The 21,742-nt window shown below is 56.0% G+C and overlaps 1 protein-coding gene across 1 annotated transcript in view; it reads left to right on the forward strand.

Annotated features, from left to right (window-relative positions):
* Positions 1-4,977: 4,977 nt before the first annotated feature.
* Positions 4,978-21,742, forward strand: part of RAP1GAP (RAP1 GTPase activating protein) — a gene marked incomplete at its 5' end in the record, with an annotated part of 50,281 nt that continues 33,516 nt past the window's right edge. Inside the window, 2 exons of the mRNA XM_082661793.1 lie at positions 4,978-5,021; positions 7,111-7,146. Coding sequence (XP_082517919.1) covers positions 4,978-5,021; positions 7,111-7,146 — 80 coding nt within the window. The remainder of the gene's footprint in view (positions 5,022-7,110; positions 7,147-21,742) is intronic.

The raw sequence follows: 21,742 nt of genomic DNA on the forward strand, positions 1-21,742 counted from the left end.
GTAAACCAGAGTTAAGTTGTAGGATGGGATAAACAGGCCTTTCCCCCACGTGAATATCTGGGGGGATATTTGATGCACAGCAGGTCTCCTTGGGTGGGATTCTCCCTGGCATAGCTTTCCTGGCCTCCACCCACTGAGTGACAGCGGTGACCCCCAGTAACTGCAGAGGACCAAAACCACCCTCGCGTATTTCCCTAATGCCCTTCAGGGGGCAGAGCCGTCCCCGTTGAGAACCATTGCCAAGGTGGGGGCCTTGGCTGGGTGAAGAGGGGTTCACAGCATCCCTGACTGGCTGAGTGGGAGCGTGGCACCTTAAGGAACTGTCGGGGCATCCCATCCCCCATCTTACAGATGGACCAGTAGAGGCCCAAAGCAGGAAGAGATTGTGCTAGGAAAACACAATGAGTGACCAGCTGAGCTGGGAGCCGCAACCCAGATCTCCTGTCCCCCCGGTACAGGGCTCAGTCCGCCCAGCTGCCCCGGGTGGAGCTCTGGGCGTAACTAGTCTCCCTTCCAGTTCAACTTACCTGCTTCTGAAAATGGGCAGGGAGTGCCATGCCCTTAGCAGGGGGGCAGGAGAGGGAGGCTGGCTGGATTCCAGCCTATAATGTGTGAGAGGGTCTTGGCTTCCCCTCTCCTTGGGGATGTAGCAGTTGCACACTAGAGCCCTACCTTTATTTCTTCCCAATAGTTGGCTGAGCACTGTGTGTGTGTGTGATGTGTGTGTGCACGTGTGTCTGTGTGTATATTTTGTGTGAACATAATGTGATCTGTGTGGGCCTGTGATTTCTGTGTATGGATCTGTTGTCATTGGTGTGTATTCACATGTGTGTACAAACCCAGCCACAGTCAGTAGGTGAGCGCTCACCGATTTGGGACCTTGGGTGTGAGTTTGATTTGACCTTAGCATGCGTGTGTGCATGTGGGTTTGTAAGTGTGGGGCTGGTGTTCATGTGAGCACGTCTGCATGCATTTGACCTTGATATGATCGCTGCAGGCATTAGTTGGATGTATCTGTGCACAGTACAAGGACAAGTGCACGTGTGACCTGGTGAAGTTTCTGTGCAGGTGCGCACACAGGTCCACTACAGACTGTCTGTCATCCTCTAGCCCTAGTTCCTGAAGAGTGTCAGACACACAGTAGGTTTCTGAATAGGCAGAGGTCTCAGGAGCTCGTTGAATGGGATGGAGTCTCAGAGTCAGGGTGGCTGGTTCATTAACTTCACTGGGCAGCCACTTGGGGAGACGCTGTGAGCCAAGCCACACCCACTCCTCCCTCCTTTCCCAGGGCCTAGGGACCCTCCGGGAGACTCCTTTTCCAGGAGCTCAGGGTTTGCAGCATCTTGGGATTGGGTGGGTGTGGCTTGGCTAGAAAGGTCATGAGCTAAGGACAATGATGCTTCGAACCTATGAAATTCTCATTTTTCCATGATTCAGTCTCTAACCCAGCAAAGTAAAAGTGGGTGTTTTAACAGATGAACAAGCTGAGGCCCAGAGAGGAAAACTGGTTAACACAGGAGGCTGCCTGGCCAGGCAGGAAGCCCGGGATTGCCCTGCCTCCTGCCCAGGATGCCCCCAGCAGATATCGTGGTTGGGAATGACAGGGGGGAGGGAGAACAGGGGAGGTTGCTGGGGACCCTAGCAAGAATTGACCCCACCAGTCCCATCTGGAGCCCAGACCTGAGATCTTCCCAGGAGCCTGCCCCTCCCTGTGCCCTTACATTTCCATGCTGAGGGTTGGGAAGTGGGAGCTGGAGGCAGGTGGGTGGAACTCCCAGAGTTCAACCCAGGGTGAACTTGGAAAGGGAGCTCTGCAACCCTCCACCCCTGCATCCTTCCCTCCTCCTTCACACAGTCTGGCACCTGTTTGAGCAACTCTGGTGCAAATCTAGGAGGGCTAGAAGGGAGGCTTCCTCCTAGAGGGAGGGCCTGGACCCTGGAGGGCAGCCTGGCTCTGGTTTCTAGGGGAGAGGCTGCAGGGAAAGGAAGAAGGGAGCTCTGTCCCACCCCAAAGACGGTAGTGGCTTCCCCGTGCCAGTCGGCAAGCACCGGTTCTGTACTGCCTAGAGAGTGTTGAGCTCCCTGTCACAGCGGCCAGTGGAGGCTGGACGTCTGGGGACTGTTAAATACGATACAGCGAGGAAATGTCAGAGCCTGGCCTGGCACCTCCGCCCTTACTGCCCCACCTCTGTGTGTGTCTGTGTGTCTGTCTTGGAGGTTGTTTCATGTGGCCACACATAGAGCTGCCCCCTTCTTTCCAACAGCTGCCTATACCGCATGGTGCACTTGAACTTTGATCTATTTATCTGGATGGCTGTTAGTTTGTTTTGGAACTCTTACTAATAAATCTTTGCTAACTCAAAAAAAAAAAAATGGTGAGTTCATGTAGTTCGGCCTAATACAAATGATGCTGCAGCAAGTGTTTTATTTAACAAACTCATGCGATTCAAATACTATTCTCAATGCTTTGTAAGTATTAAATTAGTTAATCCTTGGCAAAACCCTTTGAAGTAGGTACTTTTATATTCCTCATCAACCCTATTTTGCAGATGAAGAAATTGAGGCACAGAAAGGTTAAGTGACTTGCCTAAGGTCACACAGCCGACAAGTGGGAGAGCTGGGATTTGAACCCTGAGAGGGTTCACAAGAATGAGGATATAAGCACTTGCCTTCCTGTCTCTTGTCCTTGGCCATTTATCTTGAGACTCACCTGTGGTGACGTAGAGGGTAAATTCTCAAAAGTGGTTTTGCAGGTTCAGAAGGTGCATGTAAATTCTGCTCTTGCTGGCGGGACCAGGAGCTGGCCTGGGAGTGTCCTGAGTGTCGCCGGCTGAGGGACTGTGACACCCACCCCCACCCCACCCCCAGCTCTTGCCAGTGAGGCAGCTGCAGCTGGTCAGAGCCCAAGAGTCCGGAGCCCACACTGGGCTCTTTGTCTTCGGTGGGAACCCTGCAGCCCCCATGGCCCCTCTCAAGGGCCCACTGTCCCAGCACCAGCAGGGCCTCCCGGGGGCCAGGCCCGGCTGGGAAACTTGGCACATCAGAGGCCTCTTGGCCACCCTGCCAAGTGGACATGCAGAGCCCACTCAGGAATCATTCCCACTGAAAAGAGAGCGGTGAGGCTGAGGGAAATGTCCAGGTGGGTGCACCACCCTGGATGGGGCTGGAGTCCTGGGTCGCAGCCCTGACACTGTGCACACCCCTTATGACCCAGGCCCAGTTCCCGGTCCTTGCCTCCACCCCAGCTCTCTGGGTGCCCCTGCTGCTGCTACCACTTAGGAAGGAAAGACTTTCTCCCTCTTTGGGCCAATCTCAGTGCTCCTAGGGTTTGCCCCTCGGGAGCCCTACCAGACTGCCCTGTGAGGAGTGGGCTTCCCACACTGCCCCGGAATCTGCCACCCTGCCCGGAGCAGAAGGAGCCCAGCCCTGGCTCCAGAGCACCCTGCCAAGAGAGAGCCAGACCCTCCTCTGAGAACCAAACCAAGGGAGTGGTTCTAGGGCTGCGAAAATCATGCTGGCCCTGCCCAGGCTCTGAACTCCGCAAGGGGCTCTTGAGGGCTCCTCCACCCACCAGAATGTGTGGAGAGGAGAAGGGGTCCCGGGTGGGGCAGAGAGAGGGGCTGGCGGGGGTGGAAATCCACCAAGACAGGAATATTTGCTGTGAGCCAAGGTCTCAGTTTCTTCACATCTGAAATTAGGAGTCTGCTGTGCCCCCCATCCCCCACCTGGGTGAGGCAAACTGTGGAGGCCGGTACCCAGACCAGCCACGTCCCAGGGGAAGATGGAGCTCACTGAGCCCTGGCTCAGGGCCCAGGCAGAACAGCTCCTGAGAGGCTTCTGAAGAATCCCTGCCACCCTGTCGTTGTGCCCTTGGGTGTCCCTTCTCCCTCGTCCCCCCACTGCATCTGTTCCCTGCAGTCCCTCTAAACAGAAAACCCCATAGAAAACCTCAGGTTTCTATGAAGGCCTCCCTGGGTGCAGGGGGTGGGGGCAGAGTGGGTGTTCTGGGAGGGGTGGGTGAGTCCTGGGGACAGGGGCAGTGTCCCCTGTCTCCTGACACACCTTTACTTGGGTCAGGAGAGACTGTGAGTTCTGGGTGAGTTGGGTGCAGAGGAGGGCCTCAGAGTGTTTGTTGAGTGAATGTGTGAACGGCTCTAGAACTTCGAGCCCAGTTTCCCTCCGAAGGGAAGGTTGCTGAGGAACCCAGGATGGATGATTTTCAAGAAGAGGTTGGGGCATCTCCATTCCCACTCTTCCTCTTCACCTGGGCAAAGAAGGGCTCCTGGGAGTGGGGGATGAGAGTGGGCAATTCCTTCCTTCACTCTTTCAAGAGCAGAGCTTCGACCCACAGTGCGGGACTCTCCTAGCTGACACTTATTTAGCATTTACTGTGTCAGGCCTGGGCAGAGCGCTCCACACACATTAACTCACCACAAGGGCCCCGCGGGATTCGTCCTATTTTACAGATGAGAAATTCGAGGTACAATGCAGACCATTTTGACCCTGGATTCCAAATTCTGGACCCGGCTCACTATGAGCTTCCCCTTCGTGATGACAGGGGGACAAATCCGCCGACAGAACCGGAAGGCTCTAGGGGGGATGGAAGAGGGTGTCGCCTCCAGAAGAGGGTCTGCAGCCCGGTACGCCCTGGTCTGGGGGTGGAGGGTTGGCCTTGTCCTAACCTCTCCCCGACCCCCGCTACCGCCGAGGCCCCGCCCGGCCCTCCCGCCTCCCCGCCCCGAGGTCCCAGCTCGGAAAGTCCAGCAAATCCCCTGCCCCCGGCCCGAGGGCGGAGCGAACAAGCGGCCCTTTCTGTGCGCGGCTGCCGACAGCTGGACCGCAGCCCGCGGGGGCGCGGACAATCCCGGGGCTTGTGGCCGGGGGCGGGGCGGCCCGGGTTGCCAAGGTGACCCGGGCGCGGGGAGGCGGCTCCGGCTCGGCGCGGGCCGGACGGGTGGCGCGGGCGGTGGCAGCACCATGAGCGGCCGGAAGCGCAGCTTCACCTTCGGGGCCTACGGAGGGTAGGTGCGCCGGGCGGGGGCGCTCGTGCGCGCGCGGGGGTGCGCAGGGGAGGGCGGGGGGCGGGGGACGCGCGCGCCCGCGGGTGTCTGCCTTGGTTTCTGTAGTTGTGAATTTGTGCTTAGGTGTGAGGTGAGCGGTTTGATGTCAGTACGTAACTCGTAGGATTGGGAAGTCTGCGTGTGCGTGTGTGTGTGTGTTCCGATTGGGTGCCCCTGTGCACGCGTGGGGACGCGAGTGGCCGCGGGCATTTCTGTGTTTGTGTCTAAGTGTGTGACAGTGTTTATGTGTATGACTGTGTGTGGACCGGCAGGTGGGCCTGTGTGTGTGCACTCCTGGGTGCACGTATAGGTCGTGGGGGTGGGAAAAGGCAGGTCAAGGGGAGGCCCTGCAGGGGCCCTGACTTGGGCTCTGAAGCTGCTGGGCCCCAGCAGTGAGGCTTTGGAGGAAGGGAACCTAGAAGCCATTAGGAGGCCCCCGCCCACCTCCACCCCTGGGTACCTCGCTGCCCCTATCTCAGGCTGCCTGGCTCTCAGGAACCCCCTCCTCCCAGGGCTGCTGGCTGCCTGGACCTGGAGACCTGTGGAGGCGGGGGGAGTCAGAGTGGTGTCTGGTCCATCTTGGGGTCACTGTTCCTCCTGACCCCAAATGCCCACCCCAGAGGAGTGCAGAGGTGGGCTGGGAGGATCCTTGCCTTCAGCAGAGGTTTGGTAAATTGGAAGGAAGACTGGGTAGACAGACTGGCCAGAACCCCTTCCCTGGCTGGCCAAGCAGTTGCATAACCTTCACCAGGCCCTGCCTCCCTGTGGTCAGAGGGACACACGGGACCCACCTTTTGGGTGCAGAGCATTTGGGGCTCACACTGTAACACTGCAGAATATGTGCTCTTTGATCTGAGGGGATTGTGTACAAGGTACTCCCCTCTCTGGACACCCAACCTCCAAGGGGACCCCGCAGAGGGGCTGGGTGGGGTGGGAGACAAGAGGGCTGCCATCCCTGCCTGGGGCCCTGCTAGCCATCAGGTGATGGTCCTGGGTTGAGCCCTGAGCCTCCCGGTCAGCTGACACCGAGAGGCAGCCGGGCAGTGGGGCTGCATTCTGTTGTGTGACCTTGGGCGAGTCCTGGCCTCTCTGGCCTCACTTTCCCCATCTGCAGAGTCCGTATTAGCTGATCCCTGGGAGACCCCAGCCCTGCCTCCCCAGAAGATGTCTCCTTAGCTGGCGGAGTCCGGTTTGGGGCCCCTTTCCGGTTCTCCTCTGACCTCTGACCAGGAGGCAGGAGTTGTTTGTTGTCCCAACAGCTGCTGAGCCCCTCGGCCCCCAGCTGGGCTGGATGCTGGAGCCCTCCCCTATCTCAAGGTGCCCTCAGAGGGCAATGGGGGGAGCCTCTGGGAGGGGGCACTGCCTATACACCCTCTCTAATGCTGGACCTGGAGAGAGTGGGGGAGACGAGGCCAGCGGGTGGCCCCTGAGCTCTGTGGGCTTGAGGTCTTCCTCTGGTTCTGCTCTGGGTTGGGGGTGGGTAAGGAGAGGAAGCCCCCCATGGGTCTCCTGCGCCCAGATTCCCAGGCGTTTGTCCCCTGGGTGGATGTGAGTGAGCTCCAGCTCCGGGATCGAGGCAGGCCACTGGGGAAGTAGAGGGGGATGTTCCTCCTGCCCACCTTTACAAATACCCACACCCTTCAGTCCCGTCTGGAAACACTCTAAGTTGGTCCAGCCACACCCCTACATCCTTGCTCTGATCCCAAACTGCTGTAGTCACTGTCCCACCCCACCTGTTCCAGGACATCCCATGCTGAACCCCACCCCTGCTGCCACCCCATAGCCTGGTCCTGGGCCCCTGCTCCCCCGTCCCCAATCCTGTCTCTTTTCCTTTCTTCTTCACCCCACAACTTCACATGTCCCTAAACTGACATTAGGGCCCCTGCAGCCTATGGGGGATGGTGACAGTGCGTCAGGCACCTTAGAAACAATACCTCCTCTAGGCCCCTCTGCAAGGGCGGTGGTGAGTTAGGATTGGCCTGATGTGCTGGGCGAGGCCTGGTAAGAGGGTCTGCCCCCCTCACCTGCTGTCCCTCTTGCTGTGTTTCAGGGTGGACAAGTCCTTCACCCCTCACCGGAGTGCGTGGTGAGTACTGAGGGGCTCTCGGGAGGGGCTGGGCTGCTTGGCCGAACTTTAGAGACACTCCCAAACCATTACTGCCCCCTGTAATGCCAGGCCAGACCCCACCAACCCTCCACCCATCCTCTGCAGGCCTTGGAGTGGGCAGACCCTCTTACCAGCTCTGTCCCATCACCACAGTTCTTTCTAGAGCTCTGCCTTGGAGTCAGGCAAATCAGGTTAAATCTCAGCTCTGCCATTGCCTGTGTGACCTTCAGCAATTCACTCACCTCTGTGAACTTCAGTGCTCTAATCTGTGAAATGGGGACTAAAATGCCTATTTAGCAGAGCGAAAGCTGTACCCAAAAAAAAAAGCAAAACAGGGCCTGGCAGAGTGTGGGCCACCAGTGAAAGGGTTTCCTTCCTTTCCTCTATCCTCTCCCATCTCATGGTGTCTCCTGGCCACTGACCCCCAAACCCTCTACTTCCACTCCATACATAGCCTTCAGGACGCCCTCCTCCAGCCCATTTCCTGTGTCTGAGGCTGCCTCTCTCTGGAGGAGGACGTGTCTGCAGCTTCCCCAACACTGTGAGCAGTGGGTGGAGGTGCAGCCTCACCTCGGGATTCACACCCCCCAGCCCGATGCCCCAGCAGGCGGGTGCCTCCCGGCTTCCCTGGCACCGGCATCACTTGGGTCCGGCTGGCTGCTCCTGCTGCCACTTTAACTCCAGCAGGAAAGCCCCCAACTGCTCTGGCTTCTGCTTTCTGCCCCTGCTGAGGGCTTCCTGGGGTCCCCAGGCCCTGCAGTGCCCCCCAGCTGCTGGATGACTCCTATCTGGCACCATTGCCTTACCTGCTGCCAAGAGCTCCCTAGGAAGCCACACCTGCGGCGGGAGGCAAACGGGGTGCCCAGGCTGAGCTCCAGGGCCTGCCCTTTTATTTTCCTCTGATGCTCTCTGTGCCACCTGGAGCCAGTTACTCTCCCTCTCTGGGTTTTGTCTCCTGCTGCTGTGCCTCTGCTACGTGCAAAGCCAGTTTGAGTCTCTACCATGTGCAAGGCCATATGCCAAGCCCAGCGCAGGGGTAGGGCGAGGAGAGATACAGATGGAGGCGAGAAAAGTGCCTTTTCTGTCAAGGAGTTCAATAATAGTATCCCAACAACTGCCATTTGTCAAGAACCTGCTGTGCACTGGGTACTGTTAGGTGCTTGAATTGCATCATCTCACGTAATCTTTCCCACATCGCTGAGTCAGGGACTACTAGCCTTAACTACAGATGAGAAGAATGGTGCATGGAAGGGGTAAGTGACTTGCCCGGGTTCACACAGCTAGTCAGTGGCAGAGCTGGGATTTGAATCTTGATCTTCCAGGCTCTGTGCAGAGCCCAGAGTCTCACTCACTCCGTCCCAGGGCCTCCAGGCCACAGGGCAGATCTGACAGATGCACCTGAGGGAAGACTTGAAGATGGAGGAGGACTCAGAAGGATGGAGGAGTGACTCAGAAAGCCCACTCTAGGGAGCCTTGAATGAAGAGTCAAAGAGACGAGGGTCTAGGACTAATAGTAACTAACCACTGTGCGACTTTGGGCAAGTCCCTTCCCCTCTCTGGGCCTCAGTTGACACATTTACAAAATAAGGTTCTGGGATGACCAGGACTTGCCCATCACCCACAATGCCTTGCCCCACGCCCTCCTTGCTGGAGCTGCTGTCCTTGGTGCTAGCCCCTAGGCCCTCTCTTCCCTCATCCCCAAGCCAATTGCTTAGCCCCCAGCCTGTGCCTGGCCTCTAGGTAGTGCCCTGTAAGTGGGTGGTCACTTTGACTATCGGTTATGATCTTCTGGCATTCAAGGCCTGTCTCCACCTCACCTTCCAGGCTGGCACTCATTTCTCCCATGCTCTGCATTTCCGATCAATGGGGATATGGTCCCCATGAGCACCACCTCCAGGCTTTGGCTCACATTGTCCCCTCCTCTCGACCTGCCCTCCCCTCCCATTTCCACAAGCCCTCGCCACACCTGCAGCCCATCTTTATCACCATTTGTTGAGTGTTTGCTTTCCTGATCCCCACACCTCCTCTTTTTCTCCTTGAATGCCGTTTCTGCTGCTTACCATGCTTGTAGAGCACACAGTAGAGCTTACTCCTAGTGCAGTGGAAAGGCCATGGCCTTTGGAGTCTGACAGACATTGATTTGAATCTGCCTCTGTCACACACTAGTGGTGTGACCTTGGGCAGGTCACTTCCCCTCTCTGAGCCCCATTTGGTGCTCAATGGTATTTAATGAATTGGATCTTTCAGCGAGTTGACCTCAGTTGAGTTGAACGAATCCACACAAGAGTGTGGTGTGAGGCAGGGTCTGAGGTCCTTGAAAGCAGAGGTTGCTTGAGTTACTTTTGACTTAGGCCCACTTTCCAGCATGAGTCCCATAAGAGCTGGGCTGTACTCTTCTCATCTCTCCATCCTCCACACAGTCTTGCCCAGCTGCCCAAACCCAGTAAATGCTTAATGAATGTTTGTGGGATTGAATTGAATGTGTCCAGAGGGTGGAAGAGGTGAAACCTTGTCAGGTAGACTGAGAGGGGGTGTGGTTTTCACCACGTATTTTTTTTTTTTTGCGGTACGCGGGCCTCTCACTGTTGTGGCCTCTCGCGTTGCGGAGCACAGGCTCCGGATGCGCAGGCTCAGCAGCCATGGCTCACGGGCCCAGCCGCTCCGCGGCATGTGGGATCTTGCCAGACCAGGGCACGAACCCGCGTCCCCTGCATCGGCAGGCGGACTCTCAACCACTGCGCCACCTGGAAAGCCCTCACCGTGTATTTTTAAAAAGGATTAAGAGGTAGGGGCTTGGATCAAGGGAGCAGTGAGGCCTGGTAGAGACCAGACGTGATCATGGCTGGATTCCCCTACCCCCTGCCTCTCATCAGCAGATTACCTACAGTGAAAGAACACAGAACAAGTGTGCAAATGCCAAGGAATGAGGCCCAGTAGGGGGATTAGGAGCCAGTGGGATAGTGGGTGACTCTGGTTCCACAGCCCTAATGGACATTACGGTGGATTCAAATGGTGGGGGGAGGAGGGAGGTGGAACAGTGTCAGAATGGGGGAATGGCTAGGTGGAGTTGTGCAGGGAAGGTGGGTTCTGGAAATACCCTGGGAAGAGGAGGTTCAGCTTTGACCTTAAAGCTGGGCCCCTCGGAGGAGGAGCAGGACCTGGCAAGGACTCAGTGCCAGTGCCTGCTGGGCATTTTACTGTGGTGGCCTCATTAAGTCATGATGACAGTCCTGAAAGTTGGCCTTAGTGTCCCCTTTATAGAGGCCAAAACCAAGACTGAGAACATTGAAGACTCTGGCCCAAAGTTGCACAGCTGGCGAAGGCTGGATTTGAATCCAGCTTTTCCTCCTGCCAGGGAAGGGTCCTTGGCCAGAGACAAGGAAGCCACAGGAATGAGAAAAATCCTGGTTACGCGGTGAGAGAGGAGGACGAGGAGAGTGAGATAATCCTGGAACACCTCCAAAGCAGAGGGCACTGCCCAGCCCCCTGTGTCCCACCGGGAGGACCTCTCTGGTCACTGAGATTTTTCCCCGTGATAGTAATGGTACCAGTTGCTCCCATATATGAAACATTTCCCAGGTCTCAGGCCCTGGGCTGAGAACTTCATTTAAATTATTTCATTCCATCCTCATACCAGCTTTACAAAGTAGAGACTATTACTATCTGTCTCCCATTTTACAGATGAGGAAACTGAGGCTCAGAGAGGGGACCTGGCTGGCCCAGGGGAACACAGTCTGTGAGTGGTGAACAAGACTGGCAGCAGGGTCAGCCTGAGCCTGTACCTTTAGCTCCAGCTCTCCTGGAGGCTGCCTGTGCCGACTGGGGGTCTTGGGTGGGCAGCCCCTGTCCTCAGGTGGTTCCTTTCTGTAATCACTGAGCCGGAGGCCCTGGGCGGCGGAGGGAGCCTGTGTGCTGCTGCAGGAAGCATGAGGCTGGCCTCATTAGTGGTTCTGAAATGCCAGGCGGGCACAGCCTGCTGGGCCTCCTTTTCTATTATGCATCTGGTGGGCAGGACCCCGGTAGGCAGCTGGCAGAGCACAGGACAGGGGAGCTAGCTACCACTTCTTGAGCCCACACCTGCCACCACACCTCTGAGCAGGGATCCCTCAGGGCGAACGCCAGGGCAGCTCCTGCCTCATTCCCCCAGCCCAGCCTGGGTGAGGGGGTTCCACGGGGGACAGGAGCGTGGATGCTGGTGCCCAGCTCATTAGTCTGCCTGTCTCAGCAGCTACTTCTGAGAGAGGCTGGGACCTTGATTGAGCTGAGAGTCATTTGGGACTAGGGTGGGCAGAGGCAGGCTGCTATAGAGTCTTAGGTGCACAGGCTCCTGGCTGCACAGCACCTCGGAGTGACGGTAGTCATGGTCATTTATTCATCATTCATTCAGCTATAAGGAACTACCGAACACCTACTGTAAGCCAGACACAGTTCTAGGGACTGCAGGTTCAGCGGAAAATGAGACAGGCGCAGTCCCTATCTTCAGAGAGATTCATTTGGTCAGTTCTTCACCTCTTTGAACCTCAGTTTCCTCATGTGTCAAACAGGGAGTAGGGGAGACAGTCTATAAATAGACCCCCCCCCAAAATACCAAAAGACAAACTCTGATGGTTGTGCTGAATTTTAAAGCAAGAGTACATGCTAACAAGAGCTGATCCTTACTTGGAGCTTAGCCAGCATGCCGTGTTCCAAAGCCCTTTCCATATATTGATGAATTTAATCCTCACAACCCCATGAGGCAGGTACTGTCATTACTCCTGGTTTAGGGCTGAGGAAACTGAGGCATAGAGAAGCCAAGTAACTTATTCAAGGTCTCTTGGCCAGGCTGAGATTTGAACACAAGCAGCTGGGCTCCAGCTTGTGCATCACCCTGTACTATGAAGCTGTGGGCTGATGGATGGAGTCATGGAAGGCTTTTCCGAGGAGGTGGCATTTGAACCAAAATCTGGAGAATGAGAAGAGCCACTTGAGAAAGCAGCAGATGCAAAGGCCCTGAGGCAGGAGTGAGTTTGGTGTGTCCTCAGAACAGGAAGGAGGCTGGTGTGGCTGAAGAGATGTGGGAGAGTGAAGCCAGGGGTGGATTTAGAAAGGGGGAGGGGCCAGACTGAGAGTCTCGCAGGCAGAGTAGGAGTCTGGCTACAACATCAGTGACTGACATGCAGAACCACAGAGTCTCAGACTCTTGGCTTTGTGAAATCTTAGAATCAGAGAATTTGGGCCTCCTAGAATCTTTGGAGATGGAAGAAATGTTTGAGGCACCCTCCTATGGCCTCCCACTAAACAAGGAACCCTCCCTTGGTTCACAACCCTTTGAATATTGGAAGAAGACTGTGGGGGGCCCCTGAGGAGATCGTACCTTTTTTTCAGTGGCTTTGTAGCCCTCCTGGAGCTCATCGTCCCTGGCTGAGACCATCATGACCTCTTGGCAGCTCCTTGACTAGCCTTTGTCGCTCACTCCTAGTGATGGGGGGCTCACTACCCTTGAAGTATCCCATTCCATTCCTGAGCAACTCAGATGGATTTCAAAATTCTTCCTTACTTCAAACCAGCTGCCTGAGCTAGATGCACCTTCTGGGTGTCCCATCCCTGACAGTGGCCCTTCAGTGAGACAAGCATGGGGATTTTGTATCCCCAGGTCCACTCTTTCTTGTCTAAACAGTCACTCATCCTAGCCCACCCTCCTTTACATCCTCTATTTAGCTCAGTTTGTGCAGGCCTCGAAGCCCCCTTAGTTGTCCCTCTCTGCCTTCCTAGGGCCAGACAATGCCCACTCCTGGGGAAGGCCACTTCTTGGGCAGGGAGGACGCCTAGGAGAGACTCCAGACCAGAGAGGCCCCCTCTTCCAGGAAAGAGGCCTCCCTAACTTAAGGAGATAAGAGAAAGTCTCCTTCAGATGGGTTTTGGTCCTGGGTCTGCCGCTATGTTTCTGTGTGACCTTGGGAAGTGAATCCCCGTCTTTGGGCAGTTTCCCCATGCCCACCTTCAGCACAATCAAGAGGCAGAGATGGGGGACTTCCTTGGCAGTCCAGTGGTTAAGACTCCGCGCTTCCACTTCAGGGAGCATGGGTTCGATCCCTAGTCAGGGAACTAAGATCCTGCTTGCTAAGAGGTGTGGTCAAAAAAAAGGGAGGCAGAGATGGTCCTGGAGGGCACTTGCAGCTCTAAGTTTCCCAGTCTGGTTGGCCCTGCTTGCCTCTACATCCCAGCAGCGCTCAGGCTTAGGTCCCTTTGTTTGGGAGGTGCAAAGAAAGATGGGGGTTCTGTTTTCAGGCAGATCTGAGTCCAGATACCAACTTCAACTTTTCTTACTTGCTGTGTGGCCTTGCCCAAGCTACTTTTGCCTCTCTGAACCTCAGATTGCTCATGACAATAAGAACCAGGCTCCGTACCCCACGGGGGGCTAAGAATGAAATAAGTTCATTGTGTGCACTCAGTGGATGTTTTCCCTCTCCCTGAGCATTTGCATTTTGAGAGAAAAGACACATTAAACCAAAGAGAGACTCATTAAAATTTTAGTGCTAGAATTTTAGGCCCTGTGGAGGTGGCTTATTTGAGAAGTGATTAAGGAGGGGACCTTTCTGATATCCCTAAATCCCATAAAGACTTTCCTCTGCTCAGGGTCTCTCCCAAGACAGTCATTCCTTCATTTAGCAAATTAATTCAACAAATATTTAATGTGGGAATGCCCTCCAAGGGCCAACCAAACCCCATGCTGGACACTGGGGACATGGCAATGGAGATGACAGACAAGGCCACTCCCCTCGTGGAGTTCAAGGGTAGGGGGGAGAATAAGGAAAGAGAGCGTTCTAAGGGGGGGGTGGTGATACGTGTTGATGGGGCAGATGTGGGGAGCTCTGAGAGCTCAGAGAAGGACTCCTCTCCCCTACCTGGGAATCAGGGGAGGCTTCCTGGAGGAGATGACCCAGAAGCTGAAACTCACAAAACAAGTTGAAATGGGCCAAGTGGCAGAGTGTCTGTGCGTGTGTGGTGTGGGAGAGAGGGCCAGTGCCAAGAGAGTGTTCCAAGAAGAGGAGGTGGCAGGTCAGCAACGTGGAGGAGAAAAGCATTTGGTGGCACTTGCTGGGCACAGGACGGAACTGGACCTGGCAACGGACAGTGGGAGAGGCAGCCACCAGCTCATGTCCCTGTTAGCCCCACTGGGACTTCCTGTGGGTGCCCTAGAGGGTCTGAACCCCCAAGCCACGATGGGGCAGAGGCCTGCCGGGGCTGCCTGTCACCCACTGTAAGATGGGCACTCCCCACTGTAAGGGCTGCCCTGCTCTGTGCTGTCAGTCTGGGGCTGTGTACAATGGAGGATAACTTCTCTGGGTCTTATAAATTGAAGACCATAAAAGCACCTACCCTGAAGATTGTTGTGGGGATTAAGTGAGAAATGTATGCCAAGGTCCAAACCAAAGTGATGCCAGCGATCGTGGTCCCTGCCGTGTCATCCTTACAAGCTGGTCCTTGCAGTGGGGGCAGAATCGCTCAGTGTGTGGACTCTGCCCTCTGGAAGTTCACTGCCTGCCGGGAGGCAAGACCTGCCCACACTTGAGCATGCTCCCAGCCATGGGCACTGACCTTGACACTGGCCCTGAGAATGCTGGCTTTGCAGCCAGCCAGGTCTGCACTGAGTCCTGGCTGGGTGACCTTGGGCAGTACCTCCCTGGCTGAGCCATGGTTTCTTCCTTTGTGCAGCAGGGTTATTAGTTGTCACCACCTCAGGGTGAGAGGAGTGAGGAGGTGCTTTTAAAGGGCCAGCGCAGCCTAACAGTGCAGCTCTTTCAGACCATGGGAAGCCCCGGTAACCTGCAGAAACAGCACTCTCACTCTCTGAGGCTCATTTTCCTATCTATAAAATGGGAAGGTTAGCTACAAAACACTGTCGTGCTGGGGTTCTAGTGGAGTCTGATAGTCCCTAATCTTGACCTGGTCTGACTGATTGCTGTGTGACCCTGGACTAGAGACTTAACCTCTCTGAACCTCAGTTTCCACACCTATAAACAGGGACAATATTCACCTCACAGGATCTTTTCAAGGATTCGTTAGCCATTTGCTTGTTGTTTTTTTTAAAATAAATTTGTTTATTTTATTTATTTATTTTTGGCTACATTGGGTCTTTGTTGCTGCCCGCAGGCTTTCTCTAGTTGCGGCGAGCGGGGGCTACTCTTCGTTGTGGTGCGCAGGCTTCTCGTTGCGGTGGCTTCTCTTGTTGCAGAGCACGGGCTCTAGGCACGCAGGCTTCAGTAGTTGTGACACGCAGGCTCAGTAGTTGTGGCTCACAGGCTCTAGAGCGCAGGCTCAGTAGTTGTGGTGCATGGGCTTAGTTGCTCCGCGGCATGTGGGATCTTCCCAGACCAGGGCTTGAACCCTTGTCCCCTGCCTTGGCAGGCAGATTCTTAACCACTGCGCCACCAGGGAAGTCCCTCATTAGCCATTTGTTCATTCAACAAATACTTATCAAGTCCCTGCCACGTGTCGTCTAAGAATTGGGGATACAGCGGCGAACCTGAGGTGCCTGGTGTGTGGCCTCATGCAGGTCACCTTCCAATGCAGGAGACAGATGCAAAACGAGCTAATGGGCAAATAAGGTGAATTCACATGGGTAGTGGGTAGTGAGTGACAGGGTGGCTGGGGAGGGGATACCCTTTGCTAAGGGTATCGGGGAGGGCCTCTCAAGGCCTGAATGGGAAGGAACTGACCGTGGGAAGGGTGATCCAAGCAGAGGGCAGAGTATGTGTAAAGGCCTTGGGGCGGGAACAAGATTCCTTCCCTTCCCCAAATCTGGAACATTCCAGATCATCTCCTGACAGCATGTGGAAGGTGGCTGAGTAGGCAGGGGTGTTGGAGGCCCATCCTCTCTCAGAAGAACTGCTGCTCACGAGGCAGGCCTGGGGGAGGGGGGTGGGCACTGTGGGCAGGCATGCAAGACCAGGCTTGGGTTGGGCCTCCGGTGAGATGGGGCGTGTGGCAGAAGGCGGAGCCTCTGAGCCCGCAGGGGTGGGGCCGACTGCAGGGGTGGGGCCGACTGCAGGGCACAGGCAGGAGGCCAGCCTGACGACCACCTGGCTGATCCCCCTGCCCAGAAGTATTCTGGGGTCTGGTGCAGAGACCCGGGGCCTATTTCAGGAGGGGTTTGGGGGAGGGGAGCAAAGGAACCTTGGCTGGCTTTCTCTCTCTCTGCAGCCAACCTGGGCCTGAGTACCAGTCATAGCGTGCTCCGGCGTTTCCCAGATCTGGCCCACCCACGGGCCAGAGGTTCTTTGAGATGCCCCCTATACACACGCACATTTTTCCTGTGCACACTCCTAGACTTGACTCTTGTCCAGGCAGCTTTGTCACGAGCATACAGCTGTATACACATTCACTTGTGTAGCATATCATAATCGGGCAGCGACTGTGTGCCAGGCCCCCAAACAGGTCGGGTCCACACTGCAGAAGCCCCGTGATCTGATAGTCACACTGTGACAAATGCAAACCCGGGACAGGCTTCTGGGAAAGCTGGTCAGGGTAGGGGCAACCTGACCCAGCCTGAGGAGGGGGCTCCAGAAAGACTGTATAAGAGTGTAGCATGGGGCTTCCCTGGTGGCACAGTGGTTGAGAGTCCGCCTGCCGATGCAGGGGACACGGGTTTGAGCCCTCGTCTGGGAGGATCCCACATGCCGCGGAGCAACTAGGCCCGTGAGCCACAACTACTGAGCCTGCGCGTCTGGAGTCTGTGCTCCGCAGCCGCGATAGTGAGAGGCCCGCGCATCGCGATGAAGAGTGGCCCCCGCTTGCCGCAACTAGAGAAAGCCCTCGCACAGAAACGAGGACCCAACACAGCCAAAGATAAATAAATAAATAAAAATTAAACATGAATATCTGCTTATAAAAAAAAAGAGTGTAGCATGTAGGTGTGATGGGGGATGACGGGGGAGGGTGGAACAGGTGGAGGGTACGGTGTGTGCAAAGGCTGGGAGGTGGGACAGACGCTCAGGGCCTCGTGGGCCACGTGAGGCAGTCGAATCTCCATCCTGCACGTGGCGGGAAGCCACGGGGGGGCTTTTAGGCAGGTGGATGACGTGATAGACACAAACATGCTCGCCTACAAACCCACGCACGCCCCAGACACGAGCGTGTTTTCTCCCACCCACACTTCACGTTCCTGCCAGGCCTCCCACCTACATCCTCACCCACGGAGTTGCACACACCCTGTCGCACCAGCAGACAGCACTGCAGAAAACCCCGTGCCGGCTCCCAGCAGAAGTGTCAGACACTCGCCCCAGCTGCTTGCTGATTTTGTGGAGCAGCGCCCTCTGATCCAGCCCTTTGCACACTCCACATTTGCACAGATGTGCACATGCCCCCTCCCAACCACCCCCACAGTGTGCAGGATCATAACCCTCCCCTGCACATGGAAGGTGGCCCCTAGCTTGGGCAGTACTTTCATACGCGTTATCTCACTGAATTCTCCCAGCAGCCCTGCGTGGAGGAATTATCAACACCATTTTACAGCTGAGGAAACTGAGGCTCAGAGAGGTGAAGTGACTCTCCCCAGGCCACACAGCTAGAGCTTGGCCAAGTCAGGATTTGAACTCAAGTCCATCTGGCTTCTAGATCTGTCCATTGGTCCAGCCAGACTCAGGAGCACGCATCTGTGTTCCTCTCCTCTCCAGGCTTTCACTGAGAAGGCGGCAAGGAACTTAAAACGCCAGTTTCTTCCAGAAACACGTTGATCAACTTGGAAAGTTATTTAGAGCCCCAGTGCATGCCCATCCGCCTGGCGACCTTGAGGCCTTGGGGGGGTGGTTCCAGGGGTGGGGCTGGGCACCTGCCAGCCTGCTAGCCTGGGGCAGCTCGGGCCGGGACCTGACGCCAGGAGCAGAGGCTTCATTTATTTGCATTTGCAAATGAGGCAGACAGCCTTGTCTCCGCACAGGCTGACCGTGGCTGGCCTGGCTCCCAGGACCTGACAGCTGAGGTCCCAGGGTATAGCCCCGAGCCCAGCAGCCTGGATTGCTTCTCTCCTGCCTTCTCTCCTCCCTGCCCCTCAGAGCAGAGTGCCTTGTGTAGGAGAAAGAGCGTGGGCTTCAGAGTCAGCCAGACGAGGGTTACAGCCCAGCTCTCTCACTGCTGCTGGGGGACCTTGGCCATGTTGTTTAACCTCCCTCTGTGTCAGCTTCTCCTTGGAATACGGAGTGAAGAGTATCTCTTTCTTAAGATGATTGAGGAAGGTAAAGGAGTCAGGTACTCAGCTGACTCAAAGGACTCAGTTGTTTTAATCTTTCTTTTTTTTTTTTTCTAATGACAAAAATAATCAGTGCTCGTTGTAAAAATCCAAACAATACAGAGAAATATATCCTGTAGAAGGCAGAAGTTCCTAGTGGTCCTGTTGCCCAGAGATAACCCATGTGAACTTTTACATGTAATTTAAAAGTTTTACAAGTGAGATTTTTTGGGGGCAGCCTGTTTTTTTTCACTTAACAGTATACCTCAAATTCCCTTTTCCGTCAGGACTAGAAACCTCCTTTGTCACCACTGCATGGTCTTCCATGGTTGGCACATGCCTTGTGTATTTAACCAGCTTCCAGGTTTCAGCTATGGCAAACCCTGCTGCAGTGAATGTCCTCTGTTCATATATTTTTGTGCTTTTTTGTAAGTATTTCTGGGGGATAAATGCCTAGAAGTGGCGTTGCTGGGCCAAAGCGTGTGCACATTTTCATCCTTAATGGGTGTGGCAAGCAAACCGGCAGAGAAGTAGCAGCAATCCATGTGTCACGGGAGACCCAGGAAAGTCCATCTCCTCGAAAGAATGGGAATTTATCCACTGCCTCTGCCTTTGACCACAGACCCTGGAGTCAAGAGGAATCGATTCCACATGTGGGAGGTGCCTGGCAGGTCATCTAGTGAACCGCCATGCTCCCATTATTCTCCCTGTTCCCATACTTTGGCATCTCCCCCTTCATCCCTTCCTGCCTTTGCTTGACGGGGAGCTCAGTACCTTACATGGCTCTATTCATCACATTATTTCTCATGTTGGACTCTGGTCTACCTTCTCACGACTTTTACCCAGGAGCCCTGCCTCAGTCCTCAGCAGCCTACAGAGGAAGGAAAAAAGGAAGAGAGAAGGGAAGGCCAGGAAATGCTCATGGTTAATATTTACATACTTTACATGTATGAACTCATTTAATCCTCACGACAACCCTTGGAGGCAGACACAGTTGTTACCCCCAAATTATAGATGAGGAAACTGAGGCTCAGAGAGATTAAGTAACTTGCCCAAGTCCCACAGCTGTTAAGTGGCAGAGCTAGGATATAAACCCAGGCAGTCTGGCTCCAGGGCCCACACCTCTGATGTTATGCTGTCTCTCCGGGCAGGAGCTTGTAATTTATTGAACAACACCTACGGTATTCTCAGCTTCTGCTCACCAGTGGCCTGGAACCCATGAGGGAGCAAACCCACTGGCTAGGAGGAAGACGGATAGATTTAACAAGCCCTCAGCACTGCAGGGTTTAGCATCTGAGCAGTGAGGCCACAGAGCAGCAGGCACAGCTAGAGAACAGTCCGGGCAGTGTCACTGGGCTTTGCTTTGAGGTGGGTGAGGCCTGGCTCTGATGCCAACGCCCAGCACCATTGTCTGGCCCAGAGCGGGCGTCAGGACGTGTGTCCTGAATGAGTGACTAAGCACAGGAATGAAGGGCACATGGGGGAGTGGGTGGGTGATGGAGTGAGTGAGCGAAGGAATGCATGGAGTTCAGCAAGGGAGACCCCCTGGGCGGCAAAGGCTGGGAAAGAACGATAAGGTTAAGGAGGGAGGCGGAGCGCGGGTGGCGCTAAGACTGAGCAGCCGATGGGTGCTGGGAAGGCCCCTGCGCACGAGCTCCGGCCACCCTTTCCCTGGGTGCTAAGGGCGGCGGCCTGTGCCGGCCCATTGGTAAGTTGTCCTGTGCCCACGTGGGCAAGGGCTAGAGCCGCTGGGTTTGGGCGTCGGGTGTGATACCACGGGCGAGTCATCAGCTCTGTCCCGGCTTCACTTTCCTTCTGTGTAGAATGGAGGTGACGAACGTTACCTGCCTTCGGTTCCTTGTGAGGCTGTAGGGAGGGTCTAGAGCAAAGGAAGTGTGTAAACTGTAAAGTGCCAGGCGGGATAAGCGGATGTTGTTATTAGGGAGCAGGGAGGCTCGGTCACCTCAGCGTCACTCCTCCCTCCTGCCCCCCGGTGCAGGGAGGGGTCAGTCCCCGGGGAGGAGGAGGGTCAGGCTTAGGCTGCTGCAGGCCTTGGGCCACCTGGGCAGGGGAGGCACTGGCGGGCAGCTGGCAGATGGGAGGCCCGGCTCCCAGGTGCTGTGCCCCGGGTGGGAGCCAGTCCCATGACCTCCTCTCGGGGCTGCCAACCTGTTGTTTGCTCAGGAGGCCGCTGCCTGGCGCAGCTCTGGGATCCGGTTGTCTCGGCGCTCAGCCAGCTCAGGGTGAGGGTGCGGTGCCCCCGAGCCCCCTTCCCGCTCCCCTCTGCCCTGCCTGGTGCCTGAGATCCTCTCCTCCTGCCCCCAGGGGGGCCCTGCCAGCTCTGCAGCTGGGCGGCTGCGAGACCCCGGCCCATCTTGCAACCTAGCTGAGCCTCTGCTTCCTTATCTCTGAAATGGTGTGAGGATGACAGCAGCCTCAGTCAGAGCTGTTGTAAGGATTACAGGACATCACAGCGCTTGGCTCGCCCCCCACCCCCACCCCACCTTGTCTCCTGTGCCCTCAACACTCCCTCTTGAGTCCTGGCTGAGGTCAAAGGTGCCTGGGGAAAGGAGAGCCAGGAGCAGTCATGCCTGTGTCCCCGACGCCCCTGCTCTCGCCACCCCTCCCCAAGGGCCCCCAGAGGGGGCCCAGGCCTAGCTTCAGAAACTTGCTCACCGGCTGCCCCTGGCCACCTTCCCTGGCACCTTGGCAAGGCCAGGGGCAAGCGGTGCCGGATGGTTGAGCTCCGGAGACAATGGGCTTCTGTGGCCCCCGGGGGGAGGGGGCAGTTCCAGGGCGGCCTGTAGCCTCTGGTTTCAGGAGTCCCCTCAGACCTGACCCCGAGGCTGGGGGGCACGGGCAGCCTCCCAAGCCCATCCAGAGGGCCCTCTCTCAGGGGACTGAAGGTTCACAGGAGTGACCCTCCGGGGCAGGACCCCTTCTCACTTTGAGGTCTGTGCCCTTTCCCCATCCCCCCGCCCCAACGTGAATCACCAGTTTGGTAGAACCGGTTGATCTCATGAAGACCAGGGAGATTCAAGGGACCCTGAGCTCTGGTGACCAGTGCTGGGCTGGCCTGGACCCCTTAGGCCCCGGTCCTGGGCTAGCCCCCGACAAATCCTTCTCAGCCTTATGTTCGTTGGTTGGCTGAGCCCCTCTTCTGCCCTCCCAACACCCCCCAGGACTGGATTCCCAACTGGTGTGTGTGCCGTCCAGCACCTGCCCGGCTACCCTGCTCCCCGTCACAGGACTCCTGCCTTGGTGGTCATGTGTCACCTGCTCTGGCCACCAGAGTTTCACCTGTTTCAATTGCATTTTAAAGCATGAATGGTTTACCGGGGAGAAAAGAAGGAAAAAGGAGCTCCCAGC

Source organism: Grampus griseus (genome assembly GCF_964374135.1).
Source record: "Grampus griseus genome assembly, chromosome: 1".
Classification (NCBI taxonomy): domain Eukaryota; kingdom Metazoa; phylum Chordata; class Mammalia; order Artiodactyla; family Delphinidae; genus Grampus; species Grampus griseus.